Source organism: Carcharodon carcharias, chromosome 8 (assembly GCF_017639515.1).
Source record: "Carcharodon carcharias isolate sCarCar2 chromosome 8, sCarCar2.pri, whole genome shotgun sequence".
Classification (NCBI taxonomy): Eukaryota; Metazoa; Chordata; class Chondrichthyes; order Lamniformes; family Lamnidae; genus Carcharodon; species Carcharodon carcharias.
The window spans coordinates 157,844,671-157,863,352 of record NC_054474.1 but is presented as its reverse complement, the minus strand read 5'-3'; the positions used below and the strand labels follow the sequence as shown (position 1 = coordinate 157,863,352).

The 18,682-nt window shown below is 44.3% G+C and overlaps 1 protein-coding gene across 1 annotated transcript in view; it reads left to right on the top strand.

Annotated features, from left to right (window-relative positions):
• Positions 1-18,682, top strand: part of LOC121281526 (hemicentin-1-like) — a 566,775-nt gene that overhangs the window by 521,679 nt on the left and 26,414 nt on the right. The window contains exons 98-104 of the mRNA XM_041194473.1: positions 2,162-2,311; positions 3,658-3,795; positions 8,417-8,538; positions 9,893-10,130; positions 13,592-13,651; positions 14,815-15,026; positions 16,676-16,871. Of these exons, the coding sequence (XP_041050407.1) occupies positions 2,162-2,311; positions 3,658-3,795; positions 8,417-8,538; positions 9,893-10,130; positions 13,592-13,651; positions 14,815-15,026; positions 16,676-16,871 (1,116 nt within the window). The remainder of the gene's footprint in view (positions 1-2,161; positions 2,312-3,657; positions 3,796-8,416; positions 8,539-9,892; positions 10,131-13,591; positions 13,652-14,814; positions 15,027-16,675; positions 16,872-18,682) is intronic.

Genomic DNA, 18,682 nt, shown 5'->3' with positions numbered 1-18,682 from the left:
CAGTACAATCATGTGGCTGATCTTCAACCTCAACTCCACTTCACAGAATCACACAGTGCAAAAAGGACCCTTCAGCCCACCGAGTCTGCACCGACAGGTGAGAAACACCTGACCTACCTACCTATCCCATTTACCAGCACTTGGCCCATAGCCTTGAATGTTATGACGTACCAAGTGCTCATCCAGGTACTTATTAAAGGATGTGAGGCAACCTGCCTCCACCACCCTCCCAGGCAGCGTATTCCAGACCGTCACCACCCTCTGGGAAAAAAAGTTTTTCCTCACATCCCCCCTAAACCTCCTGCCCCTCACCTTAAACTTATGCCCCCTTGTGACTGACCCTTCAACTAAGGGGAACAGCTGCTACTTATCCACCCTGTCTCATAATCTTGTACACCTCGATCAGGGCGCCCCTCAGTCTTCTCTGCTCCAACAAAAACAACCCAAGTCTATTCAACCTCTCTTCATAACTTAAATGTTTCATCCCAGGCAACATCCTGGTGAATCTCCTCTGCACCCCCTCCAGTGCAATCACATCCTACCTATAATGTGGCGACCAGAACTGCACACAGTACTCCAGCTGTGGCCTTACCAAAGTTCTATACAGCTCCAACATGACCTCCCTACTTTTGTAATCTATGCCTCGATTGATAAAGGCAAGTGTCCCATATGCCTTTTTCACCACCCCACTGACATGCCCCTCCACCTTCAGAGATCTATGGACACACACTCCAAGGTCCCTTTGTTCCTCAGAACTTCCTAGTGTCATACCATTCATTGAATACTTCCTTATCAAATTATTCTTTCCAAAGTGTATCACCTCACACTTTTCAGTGTTAAATTCCATCTGCCACTTATCTGCCCATATCTTCCTGCCCTCTCCCCACATCTCTGAATTTCCTTAGGGAAATAGGACTCAGGAGTAGGCCATTCAGCCCTTCGAGCCTGCTTCGCCATTCAATAAGATCATAGCTGATCTGGGAGTGGTCTCAATTCCACTTTTCCATCTGGCCCTGTAACTCTTGCCTCCCTTGTCTATCAAAAATCTGTCTAACCCTATCTGTCTAAATTCAATGACCCAGCCTCCACTGCTTTCTGGGGAAGAGAATTCCACAGACTAACGACCCTTTGAGAGAAAAAAAATTTTCCTCATCGCCATCTTAAGCTGTAGACCTCTCTTATTCTTAAACTGTGAGTCTCTCCCACAAGTGGAAACATCGCACACCCCCCCCCCCCGCACCTGTTGTCTGCCCTATCAAATCCCCTCAGGATCTTATATGTTACAATTAGATAAAGGGACAACAGCATAGTCCCTAGAAATCTATCAATCTCTGTCTTGATCATACTCATTACAGGTCACCACATTACAGGAAGGATGTAATAGCTCTGGAGAGAGTGCAGAGGAGGTTTGCAAGAATGTTGCCAGGTTTAGAAAAGTGTAGCTACGAGGAGAGATTGGATAGGTTGGGGTTATTTTCCTTAGAACAAAGAAGGCTGAGAGGTGACTTGATTGAGGTGTACAAGATTATGAGGGGAATAGATAGAGTGAACAGGATAAAATTGTTTCCCTTGATGGAGAATTCTAGAACCAGGGGACATAAATTCAAGATAAGTGGCAGAAGGTGTAGGGGGGACATGAGGAAGAACTTTTTTACACAGAGGGTAGTGGGTGTCTGGAGTTCGCTGCCCAAGTAGGTGGAAGAGGCAGAAACTCTAAACTCTTCTGAAAAGTACCTGGATCTGCACCTTAAGTGCTGTAAGCTGCAGGGCTATGGGTCGGTTGCAGGGAGGTGGGATTAGAAAGGGCGCCTGGGTGTCCTCTGGCTGGCGTGGACAAGATGGGCCGAATGGCCTCCTTCTGTGCTGTAACTTTTCTATGGTTCAGCTGAACATCCACAGCCCTCTGCAGTAGAGAATTACAAAGGGCAACCTAGAGTGAAGAAGTTTCTCCTCATCTCAGCCCTAAATGGTCAACCCCTTGTCCTGAGACTGTTCCCTAGTTCGAGCGTGTCCAGTTGAAGGTACGCTACATCTGGTCTTTGGGGAGTGCTTGAAGCTGACAGCCGGTGGCCTGCAGCGGCAAAATGCCCCTCTCCCAAATGTTTTGTCTTTCGGTAAAAGCTTTGGACTCCACGTAACAGATGTTGCCCCTTCATTGCAGGTGTTCCGGCGAGAGCCAGGGGCAGTGTGATCGGGATCATTAACGACAAAGAATTTGGAGTCGCATTCCTCGATGCGAACATCACAGAAAACGCAGCTGCAGGCACCACGACCATTCAAGCAAACATCCAGAACATTCCGAGCGCGATCGGTTGGTATTTCACTGACTGCTGTAGGCACTGGCTGCACCTTGTCATAAGCTGTTGGCCACCACTCTCTGTTGGCTTTGATATTTTCTTTCCTCCCCCTCGTCGTTATAAATCTTGTTCTCTTATTCTGCCTTGTCTGCAATGTTTAGACAATCTGGTAATAGACCAATTCCCGCCTCTCCTCCCCCGAAAACTTCCTATTTGGCATGAAATTCATCCTGGGTACTGGCCTCGCTCTTGTCCTTTGCCATTCTTAACGTGGCTTGGCCGGACATTCAACCACGAGTGGAATCACGGCTGACCTTGGCCCTGTCCTCACCCAGCATCCGGTATTTTTTAGCAGGGATCATGAGAGAATGAGCCGGAATGGGAACTGTAGCTAATTCTTTCCCAAGCTCAATGGGGATGGGGGAACGTAGCCGATTGTAGTGTCCCAGTTAGACATGCCAACCCCCTGTGTATTGAGCTGGCAGTTAGCAGGTGAAACCTGTGCCCATTGCCCAACCTTTGTATTTGTGTGCATACCCCTCCTTTTGGCTTTTGTATCCCCCTCCCCCCCAGCCTGTGTATCCCCCTTGAACTGTATATAAATCCCCTACAGCTTGTATGTCCTCTCCAATGGCCTGCATATCCTCCTCAGCCTGCATATATCCCCCATCCTGCATATCCACCACTGGCCTGACTGTCCCTCCCAGCCTGCATATATCCACAGCCTGTGTGTCCCCCTATGTCCTGCATATCCTCCCCAGCCTGTGTATCCAACCCAGTCTGCGTAGACCCCAGCCCACCCTACATATCCTCCTGAGGCCTGCAAATTCACCACCCTTGCCCACCCACCCCTCCCAGCCTGCATATCTCCCCCAGCCTGTGTGTCACAACTCCAGCCTGCATATCTCCCCCAGCCTGTGGGTCACAACTCCAGCCTGCATATCTCCCCCAGCCTGTGGGTCACAACTCCAGCCTGCATATCTCCCCCAGCCTGTGGGTCACAACTCCAGCCTGCATATCTCCCCCAGCCTGTGGGTCACAACTCCAGCCTGCATATCTCCCCCAGCCTGTGGGTCACAACTCCAGCCTGCATATCTCCCCCAGCCTGTGGGTCACAACTCCAGCCTGCATATCTCCCCCAGCCTGCTTACCCACCTGCCGTTACATGTCTGAATGGTCACTGATCTGAAAAGTTGACTCTGTTTCCTATCCACAGATGCTGCCAGACCTGCTGAGTATTTCCAGCATTTTCTATTTTACTTGTTGTTATTTTAAAATAATATGTTGAAAATAATTATTAATTTATTAATTATTTTAAAAGATAAATCTTTGTCTCCCTTTGGCCTGCGCTATTTTCTAGGTCCTCTGGTAAGAGTACTCATCTCCACTTTTACCCCAATTTATTGGTCAGTAACCCATTCTGCCCCAGGCACGGTGAACGGCTTCTCACTGACTAAAGGAGTTTTTAGGCAGGAATCACAAATGGAGTTTGCAACAGGTGAGTGAGTAGAACTGCAGGGGGCACACTGGTGAGAAAAATGGGCTGCATATTACGGGGGGAATAAAAAAGACTTTATAGTGTCAGGAAGAGATATTAATGTATATAATGTTTTGGAAATTATTCTTAAAATAGAGCTTTAGTCTGTGTGTGTGCGTTTGTGTGTGTTAATTGGATTGAAGCCAGCTAGTCTGGGTGCTTTGATTTATAATAGTTTTGAGATGTAAACAGAGGTAGAGGGCATATTTGCATTTTGTTGAAGAGAGCATTCAAGAGTGAGTGAAATCTTGCACCTATCTAGGAGACACCAAGCAATATGTTTATATTACCAATAAAATGGGTACTATGAAAGGGGGTCAAAGGACCTGGTGACACAGTGAGAATTCACATTCAAAGGGGAAGGCTAGGTATAATCTGAGAGGAGTTTTGTGTGTACAGGTCAGAGGTATGTAACATCAAAGCAGCTGTAAGCCTACAACTGTTTGCAAAGGAATCAAATTGAAAGGAACCTCATTTTGAATTTATAAGGTGAAAATGCTTTGCCTGGTGTCTGGTTAAAGTCTGTTGGTTATTGTTGCCTTAGTGGAGATTAATTTGGGAATTTGTTAAAAGATATGATAGTAGTAATTTGTAGCCATGTGTTTGTGTTTAATTTGTTGTAACTTAATAAATGTTTCTTATAGTTTGATATAAAAACCTCTTGAGAACTGGTGGTCTTATTCCTGAATTTAGATCTGCAACTCAAAACATACTAATTGAAGATATAGGTTATGACAGTTATTTAAAGTTTCCCTCTGAGATTTTAAATAATTCAGCCTTTACAAACTGCTGTGTCATAACAATAGAGCCCTCTTCACGACCACCAGACATCCCAAAACATTTTACAGCCAGTGAAGCATTTTTTGAAGAGTAGTCACTGTCGTCACTTATGAAGCGCGGCAGCCAATTTGCACACAGCAAGCTCCCACAAACAGCAATGTGGTCACCTGTTTTTATGAGGAATGTTGATTGAGGAATAAATATTGGTCAGGACACCAGGCCAGAGCTCCCTGGCTCTTCTTCAAAATAGTGCCATGGGATCTTTTAAATCCACTTGCGCAGGCCTCGGATTTAAAGTCTGATCTGAAAGATGCCACCTCCAGCAGTGCAGCACTCCCTCAGTATCGCATTGGAGTGTCAGTTTTGATTTTTGTGCTCAAGTCCTGAAATAGAATTTGAACCCAGGACCTTGTGTGTTAGAGGCAAGTGTGCTACCCACTGGGCCATAGCTGATACTGCACATCAGATGCTGCAATGGGAAATGAAACATGAATCTAACTGTGTGGGGGTTGGGGGGGAAGAATGCTTAATAAAACCTGAATAGAGTTTCTTATTACAGCTCCGAGTTCCTCCAGTACAGGGTGTGATTTGACTTTTTAATTCATATTTTATTTTTCCTGATTTATCCTAACATTCCCACTGCCCTGGGCCATGAGCAAAGCAAAATCCTTATAACGAAGCTCGGGTATTATCATCTATTAACTGAGAGTCTTGTAATGAGTGTAACAGATGCTAGTATAACTGATACTAGCACACATCACTGAAATGGAACAGAGCAGATAACCTTTTTGATTACCAAATGTCTTTTGAAACTTGCATATTCGTTAACTGCAAAAAATGATTTTTCTTTCTGAGGGTAGGAAATAATTGGCAGGTGTAGTATATTGAAAATTGAATTGTGCATTTTGTCCACTTGAGGCTACCATATGCACATATACCAGCAGGGGGAGTCTGCTAGGCAGAGAATAATAGTAAAGAAGGAACCATGTTTAATAGCTCATGTAGTTCTAATTCTAAATGTTTTCAGCTGAATATATAACTCTTTCTGTCCCAAAAGCTTCACAGTAAGGGTCATTATTACAGAAATTGTTACAGTACAGAAGGAGGCCATTTGGCCTATCGTGTCTGCACCAGCTCCCTGAATGAGCAACACTTAGTTCCATTCTCCCGCCTTCTCCCCGTAACCCTGCACTTTCTTTCTTTTCACATAACAGCCTAATTACCTTTTGAATGTTTCAGTTGAACCTGCATCCACCACACTCTCAGGAAAAGCATTCTAGACCACTTGCCGTGTGAAAAAAAGTTTTTCCTCATATCACTATTGCCCCTTTTACTAATTACTTTCAATCTGTGCCCTCTCATTCTCGATCCTGTCACAAGTGGGAACAGTTTCTCCCTATCTAGGCTGTCCAGATCCCTCATGATTATCAAATCTCCTCTTGGCCTCCTTTTTTTTTATTCATTCATGGAATGTGGGTGTCGCTGGCTAGGCCAGCATTTATTGCCCATCATTATTGCCTTTGTTCAGAGGGGCATTTAAGAGTCAACCACATTGCTGTGGGTCTAAAGTCATATGTAGGCCAGACCAGGCAAGGATGGTAGATTTCCTTCCCGAAAGGACATTAGTGAACCACTTTTACAATTGGCAATGATTTCATGGTCATCATCAGAGTTTTAATTCCAGATTTTTTAAGTGAATTCAAATTTCACCATCTGCCTGGCAGTATTCGAACCCGGGTCCCCAGAGCAATACCCTGGGTCTCTGGAATACTAGTCCAGTGACAGTACCACTTTACTCTAAGGAAAACAGTCCTAACTTCTCCAATCTACCTTCATAACTTAAGTTCCTCATCCCAGAAACCATTCTCATGAATCTTTTCTGCACTCTGTCTAATGCCTTCACATCCTTCCTGAAGTCGGTATTCAGATCTAATGCTGAACTAGCGACTTATTATAAGTTCAACACAACCTCCTTGCTCTTGTACTCTATGTCCCTGCTAATAAAGCCCAAAATACTGTATGCATTATTAAACATGCTCTCAACCTGTCCTCCCACCTTCAATGACTTATGCACATATACATCCAGGTCCCGCTGCTCCTGAATCCTCTTTAGAGCTGTACCCCCTATTTTATACTGTCTCTCCATGTTCCTTCTACCAAAACGAATCACTTCATATTTCTTTGCATTGAAAATCATCTGCCACCTCTCCACCCATTCCACCAACATGTCTGTCCTTTTGAAGTTCTATGCTATCCCCCTCACAGTTCACAATGCTTCCAAGTTTTATATCATCTGCAACTTTGAAATTGTGCCCTGTATACCAAAGCCTAGGTCATTAATGCATGTCAGGAAGAGCAAGGGTCCCAACACTGATCTCTGGGGAACTCCACCACAAACCTTCCTCCAACCCAAAAAACATCCATTAACCACTACTCTCTGTTTCGTGTCGCTCAGCCAATTCTATATCCACATTGCTACTTTCCTTTTTATTCCATGAGCTATAACTTTTCTCACAAGTCTGTTGTGTGGCACTGTATCAAATGCCTTTGGGAAGTCCATGTACACCACATCAACAGCATTGCCCTCATCAACTCTGTTCCCTCTTCAAAAAACTCCAGCAAGTTAGTTAATCATGATTTTCCTTTAAGAAATCCATGCTAGCTTTCCTTAATTAACCCACATTTGTCCATGTGACAATTAACTTTGTCCCAAATTATTGTTTCTCGAAGTTTCCACACCACCAAGGTTAAACTGACTGCTCTGTAGTTGCTGGACTTATCCTTACACCCTTTTTTGAGCAAGGGGGTTAAGTTTGCAATTCTGCAGTCCTCTGGCACTACCCCTGAGTCTAAGGAAGACTGAAAAATTATGGCCAGTGCCTCTACAATTTCCAATCTCACTTCTCCCAGTATCCTTGGGTGCACCTCATCTGGTCCCAGTGCCTTATCAACTTTAAGTAAGATAGCCTAACTAATACCTCCACCATTTGAATTTTAAACCCTTCTAGTGTCTGAATAACTTCCTCTTTTACCAAAGCCTGGGTAGCATCAGCTTCCTTGGTAAAGACAGATGCAAAGTATTCATTTAGTACCTCTGCTTTGCCCTCTGCCTCCATGTGTAAATCCCCTTTATTGACCCCAACCGGCCCGATTCCTCCTTTTACCAGCCTTTTACTATTTATATGTCTATAGAAGATTTGGGATTCCCTTTTACGTGAGCTGCCAGTCTCTTTTCATACTCCCTCTTTGCTTCTCTTATTTGCTTCTTCACCTCCCCTCTGAACCTTATTCACATCTGAAATGTCAGAGACAGTGCTAAATCTGGGTTATGATTGCTCTAAAGTTGCAGCCTGAGCCCAGCTAAGTACGTCCGTGTTCAATTGAGGAGAGTGTACTCAGCCCTCCTGTTGACCAGCTAGTCCCTGCTCGCTCAGACTGGCCAAACCTCTTGGGCAGTGATTATCTCATGCCTGATGAGACATTGGTGTCGCCACCAGTACTTCCATCACTGGAAGGGTCCATTGCTGGTCCCGGAAGAGGGCAGCAGCAGGGAAGGCACAGTTTAAAAAAAAAAGTGGGCAGGAGTGGGGTGGAGGGTTTATTATGATGCCACCCCCAGCTTTGGGAGTGTCACCTCTGATGATCAGTATAAACCGATGAGTGTATGGAGCCAGCAATCTGTTTGGGTTGAGTGTCTGCGGGCATCCTGTGCCATGGCAGACTCCTGAGCCACCTGCTCCTGGCACTCGGGCAGTGGCAATGTGTGCAGCCTGGCGTACTGATTGCAGCTTCTGATTTTCAGGCGAGATCCTACGAATGACACACGTTGCCCGGGGGGTGGACTCAGACGGCGCGCTCCTGTTCGACATTGTGATCAACGGGTATGTCCCCAGAACCATAGGGACTGCAGACGTTGCTGTGAAGGTGGGTAGATCCCTTTAACCGTCTTCCTAATCACACAGCTTTTCATAATTAACCAGTATTAGCCAACTGAGGACCAGGGTAACAGATTAAAGTTTCAGAGCAGATTTCAAGTGTCCTCTCATTCCTAAGTTGTAGATTGATTTCCAATTTTAATTTTTGCATGTTTTGGGGGTAGATTCTGCTTTTCCAAATGTTTGTCTTCCACTGATGTTCCTCAACCCTGAATCCAGCCATGACTAACTGACATGTTCCCCTCAATTCCATCGATGCTGCTCTGAGTGTGACTATTTGGAAATGCTTGAGAGCCATTTCTTGTAGGGGAGAGGCAGCAAATCTCCCTCTCATCATTTCCCCCCTCCTTATAGGGGTGGTCATTGCATCTTCCTCCACCCAGTTCCTGGCCCCTAGCAATGACCTTGAGTTCAGCAGCTCAACATGAATCAGAGGGGAAGGGGGTGGTTCAGCATCTTTACACACCTGTTATACTCTTGTGTTACTAAGTCTAGCCTTAAATCTCAGCTCCGAGTGTTTAATAGCTGGATGTCCATTGACCAAATCAGGCAGCAGAAAACATTCTGTGAATCACGACTGTTTTATTGTTAAACTATGATTCAGAACAAACGCCAGTTTCCACTCTTCTCTTCTGGATCGTCTTCCTGTCCAGAAGCAAATACCTCCTATTGGGAAGAAACCCAGCTCTTAAGTACAGACTTCAATGAGCATAACCTGCTCTCAATTCACTCTGAAGCTTGCCCTGGTTTATTCTTAAAGGGACCTGCATTTCTAACATTGTGACCGAGCTCCGAGCTCCCGGCTCCAACATCTAACTTAGCCTCAGGATTTTCTGGGCTTGGTAACTCCCCTGTGGGAAATGAGGTCAGTTGCCAACCGTCATGATGTCACAACAGGAGGACCCGTGCACAAAGTGACTGCTCCCAGTCAGCACCCTGGGTTATCGAGGGCAGGGTTCAGCCAGGGTTACTGCTCCTAATCAGGCGGCTGTGAGCCTTGCTGGAAAGTGTGCATGTGGATACATCAGGCCCGATGCAGGGCGCACTTTGGCCGTGATTCCTCCAGTGGCCAAATATCTTGATCTGGGGCTCAATCATGATGCGCAGTCACTTCGATAAAAATGAGCCACACCAAACAGGAGAGGAGAAGGGGAGAAGCACTTTGTATAAAAAAAAAATCTGACATAGCAATAGATTTCAGATCAAAATAGAATGTATTTGCAGGCAGGAAGAAAATTAAAAGTATTTAAATAACTTTCCATTTAAGGACATTGATGTTGTACTTTTGGAAATCAGCTGGAATTAATTCTAGTCCAAACATTCGCTCCTTTTTTTAAATGTAGGATTTCAGTGAAAACTATGTTCAGACAGGGCCGGGGCAGATCTACGTTTGGTCGACCCAAACCTTCCTTCACAATGGCTCCCCGGTTACCTTCCAATGTAACCACACCATCGAGTACGAGTCTGGGCTGGACCGTCAGCCTTCGTTCTTTCAGATCCTGAAGGCTAAGTACATCTCCGTCTACTACAGTGAGGAGATGGAGGAGCTGAGTTTCCGGATCACAACCTCCTTCCAGAAAGGTAAGCATTCGAGGTTCCGAAACTGCTGGACGACGGACTCTGCAAATGGCCCCGCAATTTTCTGTCAAGCTTTGAATTATTTACTTTTTGACCGGCTTTCCAAGTTTTAGTGGGGAGATGGTGGCCTAGTGGTAATGACACTGAACTAGAAATCCAGATCCCCAGCCGTCAGATCCCAGCACAGCAGCTGGTGGAATTTAAATTCAATTAATAAAACCCGGAATGTAAAGCTAGTCTCCGTAATGGTCACCATGAAACTATCATCGATTGTTGTAAAAACCCACCTGGTCCACTTGTGCCCTTTAGGGGGAGGAAATCTGCCACCCTTGCCTGGCCTGGCCTACATGTGACTGCAAACCCACCTCACAAGCCACTCAGCTCAAGGGCTATTAGGGATGGGAAACAGAAGTGGCCTTGCCAGCGACACCCACATCCCATGAAAGAATAAATGAAGTTTTATCTCATGGCCATTCGAAAGAATAGCTGCTTCTCAGCATCCCTTGGAAACTTTCCTACGTTTCCTGTGTGATAGAGCCATAGAAAAGTTACGGCGCAGAAAGAGGCCATTCAGCCCATCATGTCTTTGCCGGCCAGAAAACGAAACTAGCCACTCATTTTAATCCCACTTTCCAGCTCCTGGTCCATAGCCTTGCAGGTTACAGCACTTCAGATGCAGATCCAGGTACCTTGTAAATGAATTGAGCATTTCAGCCTCAAACACCGATTTAGCCAGTGAATTCCAGATGCCTAACACCCTCTGGCTGAAGAGATTTTTCCTTATGTCCCCTCTACCAATCCTTCTACCAATTGCCTTAAACCTATGTCCCCTCATAATTGACCTCTCAGTTAGGGGAAACAAATCTTTTCTGTCTACCCTATCTAGGCCCCTCATAACTTTGTACACCTCAATTAGGTCACCCCTCAGCCTCCTCTGTTCTAAGGAAAGCAATCCTTCCCTAACATCTCTCCTGATAGCTGCAATTTTCAAGCCCTGGCAACATTCTTGTAAATCTCCTCCGTACTCTCTGCAGAGCAATTAGGTCCTTCCTGTAATGTGATGACCAGAACTGTACACAAAATTCCAGCTGTGGCCTAATCGGTGTTTTATATAGTTCCACCATTATGTCCCTGCTTTTGTATTCAATACCTTGTCCAATAAATGATCATCTATTTGATTCTGTTTCCATGCAATGAAGCTTACCCAGTTAGGAGCACAGGCTGAGGACCCTGATAGTAGGCCTCTGCCAATGAATAGCAAGGACAATTCCATGGAGCAGCTTTGAGAAAAGGCTTATATGTATATAAAAGGAATGATTTGCCGACCAGGGGAGTAGAGATATAGACTTTAGGGGTAGATGCTAAATTGGGGGCATTGAAATACTGGAGGGAATAGGGCCAAATACAAGCATACAGAATGGACAGGTTGGAAAAGACAGGCTACCCCATCCCGTGATGTCTAGGTACCACCCGATCCCTCTGAACTGCCTGGCAACCATTTAATCTCCTGAAAGAGGCAAAAAACAGAAAACAAACCCAGGGCCAATAAGGGACAAAGTACTCTGGCAAATTCCTCTCTGACCCCATCAGCGGCTAATCTCATTGTTGGTTGTTTAATGATTCTGGTGCCACACTTCAGCCAGCCATTAGCAGGGAAGAGAAATAACTTACATTTGTATAGAGCCTTTCACATCTTCAGGAAGACCTAAAGCATTTTAAGGCCAAAGAAGTACTTCTGAAGCATGCCCACTATTGCAGTGTAGGGAAACACGGCCTTCCAACTTGTGCACAGCAAGCTCCCATGGTGAGTAAATGTATAAATTCCCAGACAATCAGTTCTGCTGAAAAGAGAGACATGTTGCAGAAGCTTTTGTAATATGCAGAGTACAGACCATACCTAACCAGCCTGCACTTGCAAAACCCAGAACAAAATGTCTATTTTAGATGTGATTTCATGATTGGACAGTACTTGCTGAACAATCCTGAGTGTGCTAATTGCTATACTAACAACCAATTTAAGATAATCAGACAAGCTCGTAACGTGCCCCATTTACACTTGCTAGAAGCGACATACATTCATACACAGGGACCAGTTCTCTGCAAACAAAAGGAATATGTTCAAGACTTGCTCCTTTTTTGAATTACCCAGAAGCTTGAGGAGCCTCTAGTTCCCTATTGCTTTCTCCATGGCAACCCCTCAGCTTATTAGAGATGGCTTGCCAATCAATCAGCACTCTTTTCTCCTTGTTGTGATCATTTGAAAATTTGGTGTTTTTGTATTTGTTTTAATGAGTGCAAGATGAAAAGTCTTGGCAACATGTCTCTCTTTTCACAATATTCAAGTCCTGTACTACCAAGTGATAAACAGTTTTCTTGATGTTGGTTGAGGTACCATTATTGGCCAGGACACCAGGAGGCATGTGACAAAGGCTCAGAATATCCAATTTTGCCTCCCTTTTAGAGGATTTTGACCTCCACTCAGCACCGACTCACACTGACATGACTGAAATCAGGAACATTATAGACTCTGAAGGGCACTCCTACTATCAGCAGCCTTTTTTTGAAGAAGCGTTCAGAGATGCATTCCTGTTGGCGAGACACCTTGTTGGACTATTATTTTGAGCTACTCCTTAAGAGAGACTCATTTCCTGGGATTGATTTAAAGCCTGTAAAACAACTCGCCACAGCCTGAGCTTTTAGAAGAGGTTAGAAATAACATCAAGTATTAAGGGATTTCCCAGCAAAATTGGCCCCACTCTAATGGCTTAAACAGTGGAACATAAACCTTTCATTTATATAGCACCTTTCACAACCTCAGTGCATCCAATCGCCTTACAGCCAATGAAGTACTTTTGAAATGTAGTTAGCGCTGTAATGTAAGAAATGCAGCAACCAATTTACACATAGCAAACCCCCAGAAACAGCAACGTGGTCATGGTAAGTTAATCTTTTTGTTGATAATGTTAATTAAGGGATAAATATCAGCCTGAACAATTCCACTGCTTTTGTTTGAACTAGTGCCTCAGGATCTTTTATGTACATCTGAGAGAGCAGACAGGGCCTCAGCTCAACATCTTATCCAGAAGCTGACACCTGCAACATTGAGCAGCACCTCCTTCAGAACCATACCAGACCATTCACCCAGATTCCTCAAGTCTTGAGCAGGAACTTGAACCCAGAACCTTCTAGGTTAGAGGTGACAGTGGCTACCAACTGAGCCACAGCTGACAACATAAAGTAGTGCTCTGGATTGATGGTCCTTTCTAGAGTATATAGAAATTTAAAATACTTACATGATTCAGCTTGCTTTGTATTTGTAAACTCATTCAGTCCCCTTTCAATTTTTATCTTTATGTCAATGTTTAAGTGTAGAAAATAAGAACTTTAAAAATCAGTCAGTGGCTGCAGGAAGGGTGGCCTTGTCACTGCTTTCTTCTTTTAATGCTTCTTGTTGTGTGTTTCAGGTTCCAATGGAGGCCACTGTCCAGGGGGTTTTGTACTTGATGCGGCCTCCTACTGTACAGGTAGGCTGTAGTTTCTATAATTACTGAGACTGAATTAGAATAGGTATTGCCTAGTCATCCAGAAGTGATTCTTCTCCCTTCCTGACTGTTTGGGTTTTGAAATGCGACCATTACGACATGTTCTATCTGGCTTGCCTTAGTCATGTGACCCCTGCCATGAGGGACTCCCCGCAGGCAACCATCTTACATTGAGTTTGATAAAGACATTACACTAGAAAGACTGTAGCCTTTGAACTCACAACATGGTGTCAGAAGTGGAGCAGAGATTGAGTTTTGAGATGTCACAGTTACTGAAAGAGGAACACTGAAATCTTCTAACCTGCTAAAAGCTGCTTAAAAAACATAGATAAGGAAAAACTAACACAAGCTGAAGGCTGCATGTAAAATACTGGGTGAGACAAAAATGACTGTAAATTTTCTACTCCCATCTGCTGTTGAAATGAAAGGAGATATGCAGCAGAACTGGCAATTTTTCCACTTACAATGGCAAATCTATGAGATTGCTACAGATTTAAGTAACAAGCTGGAGTCGATAAGAGTAGCAGCACTTTAAACACTGCTGGGGAGAAACTGTTACAACTTGTATTCCACCCTAAATCTACCTAAAACAAAAAAAGACAGACTGCAAAAATTTTGAAAGCCTTGAAGGCTCACTTTGAACCCCAAGTGAACATAACTTATGAACAGTATGTGTTCAACATTAGGACCCAAGGTGAAAAAGCGTCCATTGATCAGTATGTAACTGCAGTAATACAGCTCGCAGAATCATGTGAGTTCAGGCAACTAAAAGATGAAGATAGAACTGTCTTAGGCATAAGAGATCCGACAGTGAGAGCAGGCCTACTGAGGGAGGAGAATCTTACTCTGAGGAAAGCGATAGACATGTGCAGAAACACAGAGTTTGTAAAACATCATCTAGAATATATGTATGGCAGAACAGACTAGGAGATACATTATGCTGAGAGACATTCCAGGCCGAAAGAGCAGGTCAATTGCAGACAAAGGGCAGGATGCAAATACTGCGGAGGACATCATGCAAAGGAAAAGAAGGATTGGCCAGGACGAGGAAAGTAGTGTTTTAACTGCAAGAAGCCAAATAATTTTGCACACAAACGTTTGTCTAGAAAGAAGCTAAACAAGCCTAATACAGATGACTACTATAGAGATATCAGCAGAAGAGTCTGATGAAGAGTTTGGTTCCATCAAGTCTATGGGTGAGAAGTGGTTTGTGACTGTCACAGTAATGACCGCAGAAGGAGAACATCAAGTGAACGTTGAGTGTCAGATAGACATGGCTGCATTGTGCAACATCATGACCTTCACAGACCTGTGCGAAGTATCTCAACATAGCAATCCAAAAATGAAGCCCTCAGAAGTAAGGTTGAGGCTATATGATGGCACGATACTCATACCCAGAGAACAAATTAATCTGAGAGCCCAATGCAATTGCAAGAAGGAAAATCTAGAATTCCAGATCATAGGCGGTACACAACAGCCACTCACCTCAGCTGGAGCAAGTCTAAAGTTTGGACTGGTAAAGTTTGAATGTGCCTATAGAGCTTTACAACCTGTCACAGCACACTATTTCACTGACTGCTGAACAGATCCTAGAGGAGTACTAAGATATGTGTATAGGGTTTGGATGTCTACCTGGTGAATATCATCTCGAAGTAGATGAGAGTGTAAGACCAATTCAGCATTTGCTGAGAAGAGTTCCAGCTGAAAAGTTAAGCCTGAAAAACATGATAGAAGAGCTGGAAAAGAGGGGAGTAATCACAAAAGTGACAACTCCCACAGATGGGATTAGCAGCATGGTAGCAGTGAAACAATCGGGAAAGCTGAGAGTGTGCTTAGACCCAGAGGATCTAAATAAAGCGCTGGAGAGATCTCACTACCCCATGCCACCCATTGAAGGAATTTTGCTGCAAATTGCCAAGGCAAAGATCTTTACTACCCTAGGTGTGAAGGATGGTTACTGGTGAGTGAAGCTGGATGAAAACAGCAGCTTTCTAACAACATTCTGGATGCCATTCGGGAGATTTGACCGCCCAAGATGGCATCTTGTACAAAGGAATTAGAGTCATCATCCCTAAGGAGATGAGAGGAGAGACACTGAAGCACATCCATGCAAGACATCAAGGAATTGAATTGAGTCTGAGAAAGGCAAGAGAAGTGCTCTACTGGTCAAACATAAGCAATGAAATTAAGGACCACATCGGCCAGTGCAGTGCTTGTAACAAGTACCAAGGTAAACAAGCTAGAGAGCCGTTGATAATGCATGACATCCCAGACGGACCATGGAGGAAGCTGGGATTAGACATCTTCACTATAGCAGGAACTGGATATCTTGTCACTGTAGACTACTATTCTAACTACCAGAAGGTAGGCCAACTGACTTCATCAAGGACAGGAGAGATAGTAGAATGCCTGAAAGCACACTTCAGTCACTACGGCATTTTGGCCAATGTCCTTTGTGACAATGGCCCTCAGCTCACGAGTGAAGAATTCAGCCGCTACACAAAGGATTGGGAAATTCAACATTATGAATCACCTGCACACTAACCCAGTCAAATGGAAAGGCTGAGGCAGCAGTGAAAATCGCCAGAGGAATCATCAAGAAATCGAGCAAATCTAGTACAGACGTGTACAAGGCAATCCTCGAGTGGAGAAGCACACCAACTGTAGGCATGGAAAGTAGTCCAGCCCAACAACACGTCATACCCAAACTACCTTTCCAATTATACAAATGCTACTGAAGCCAGAAGCAGTAACAGGTGTGAGTGAAAAGAACAAAGTGAAATGACAGAAAGCCAACTTTCATTTTGACAAGACTGCCAAACCGTTGCCAGAGTTGAGCATTGGAGAGCCCGTCATGGTACAAACCTTCAGTGCTCTCAACAGGAGTCAGCCCACGTAGCAACTTGGATGTGTATAGAGCAGTTGTCACCTCACTGTGACAACCGAATATGCCAGCACAACCACAGGCATATATGCACAACTAGAGAAGCTGTTCCTTCAATGTAGGCAGCCAATCAGGAAGATGGGATCTCACCAGCTGCACAGAGTACAGAACGACCATTGTTGCCAGAGGTCCACCAGTTCCCAACAACAAAAGTGGAACAACAGCAACAGTCACCACGGCAACAGCAAATACCAAAGGAACAACACTCCCCAGAGAGGGAACATCACCCAAATGAACAGCCAATGATAATGCGCACGGGTACCATTAAGAGACCTGCATGATTTAATGATTATGTGTGCAATGCATGTGCAGCAGCTGATGAGAATAACGAACAGTTTGTGAATGCTTGAGAACAGTTGTGGCATAGTGGGTAACTCACAGTTATGTGTGATGTGCATGCAAATTTGTCTTTTGTTTGTTATGAAAAGACAGATGTTTGGATTTTGAAATGCAATCATCACTAAATGTCCTATCTGGGCTTGCCATTGTCATGTGACCTTTGCCACAAGGAACTCACTGCAGGCAGTCATCTTACATTCATTTCAATAAAGACCTTACATTAGAAAGATTGAAGTCTTTGAGCTCGTAACACTGGCTGTAAATGAATCCATGTGGAATTGGCTTTGGTGTAATTTCAAACTGTTTGCTGGGGAGAACAGTTTCAGAACAGTTCACAATTCATCACTGATTGGAAAATGTTCCCTCATGCAATAGGAGATGGTGTTGTTGGACCTGAAGTGCATTACTGAACAAAAATTGAGAGAAGTTTGCACTATCTTGATGTTGACTGGAGATGTTTTCTGTATCCCAGCACTGACATCCCTCACCAATACTCTTAAGTTGCATTTTTAAAATGTGGTTGTTGGGATGTGGGGTGATCTTGGCAAAGCCATGTTTATTGCCACTTCCTGGTTACCCTGAGAAATTGCTATTGAACTTCTTGTAGCGATCATGCTTCCATGATGGGGAATTCCAGGATATTGACCCAGTGACTATGGAGGAAGAACAATCTTCCTATGGTGCCTTTCACTGCCTTAGAGCCAAAGAAGTGCTTTGTTTTGAAGTATAGTCGCTGTTGTATCGCAGGAAATGCCTTCTTGGTGGTTGAAGTCACCCCAACAGCTTTTTAACCAATTCATAATGAAAGAAAAGTGCTGGAAAGCCTTTAGTTGCTATGAAATTTATAATAATCCCAGCTTTTCTCCTTATCCCAGATTTCTTCCTTTCCTCCCTTCATTTGTGCACAGAGGCTGTGCAAATTGATGAAGCTGAATTATTGGATTTTTACCTCATCTGTTTTTATGCTGTCTTAGACCCCTGACATTTACCTTCTATATTTTACATGTTAAATGCTGGAACATGTCACCCAGGAATTGAAGATTAAATGTGACTTCTTTTGTGCTTCATGTTGGTTGGAGTTTGTTAAGTCAAACTGTATTATCATTGAGGATTGCTGGCAAGTGTGTATCTGGGATTTGCATAAACACAGAGTCAGGTTCAGCTGTGCTCCTTCCATTGTTGAATGGCTTCTAATTTTCCGTCTACAACAAGAGAGAATCAAACCATCTCCCCTTGACATTCAATGGCATTATCTTTGCTGAATCCCCCACTATCCTGGGAGGTTACCATTGATCAGAAGCTGAACTGGACCAGACTGGCTACAAGAACAGGTCAGAGACTGGAAATTCTGCAGCGAGTAACTCACCTCCTGACTCCCCGAAGCCTGTCCACCATCGACAAGGCCCAAGTCAGGAGTGTGATGGAATACTCTCCACTTGCCTGGATGAGTACAGCTCCACCAACACTCAGGAAGCTCAACATCATCCAGGACAAGCTCGTTTGACTGTCACTCCATCCGTCACCTTAAACATGCACTTCCTCCACTACTGATGCACAGTGTGTACCATCCACAAGGTGCACTGCAGCAACTCAACAAGGCTCCTTCGACAACACCTTCCAAACCCACGACCTCAACCACCTGGAAGGACAGGGGCAGCAGATGCATGGGAAACACCAGCACCTTCAAGTTCCTCTCCAAGTCGCACGCCATCCTGACTCGAAAATATATC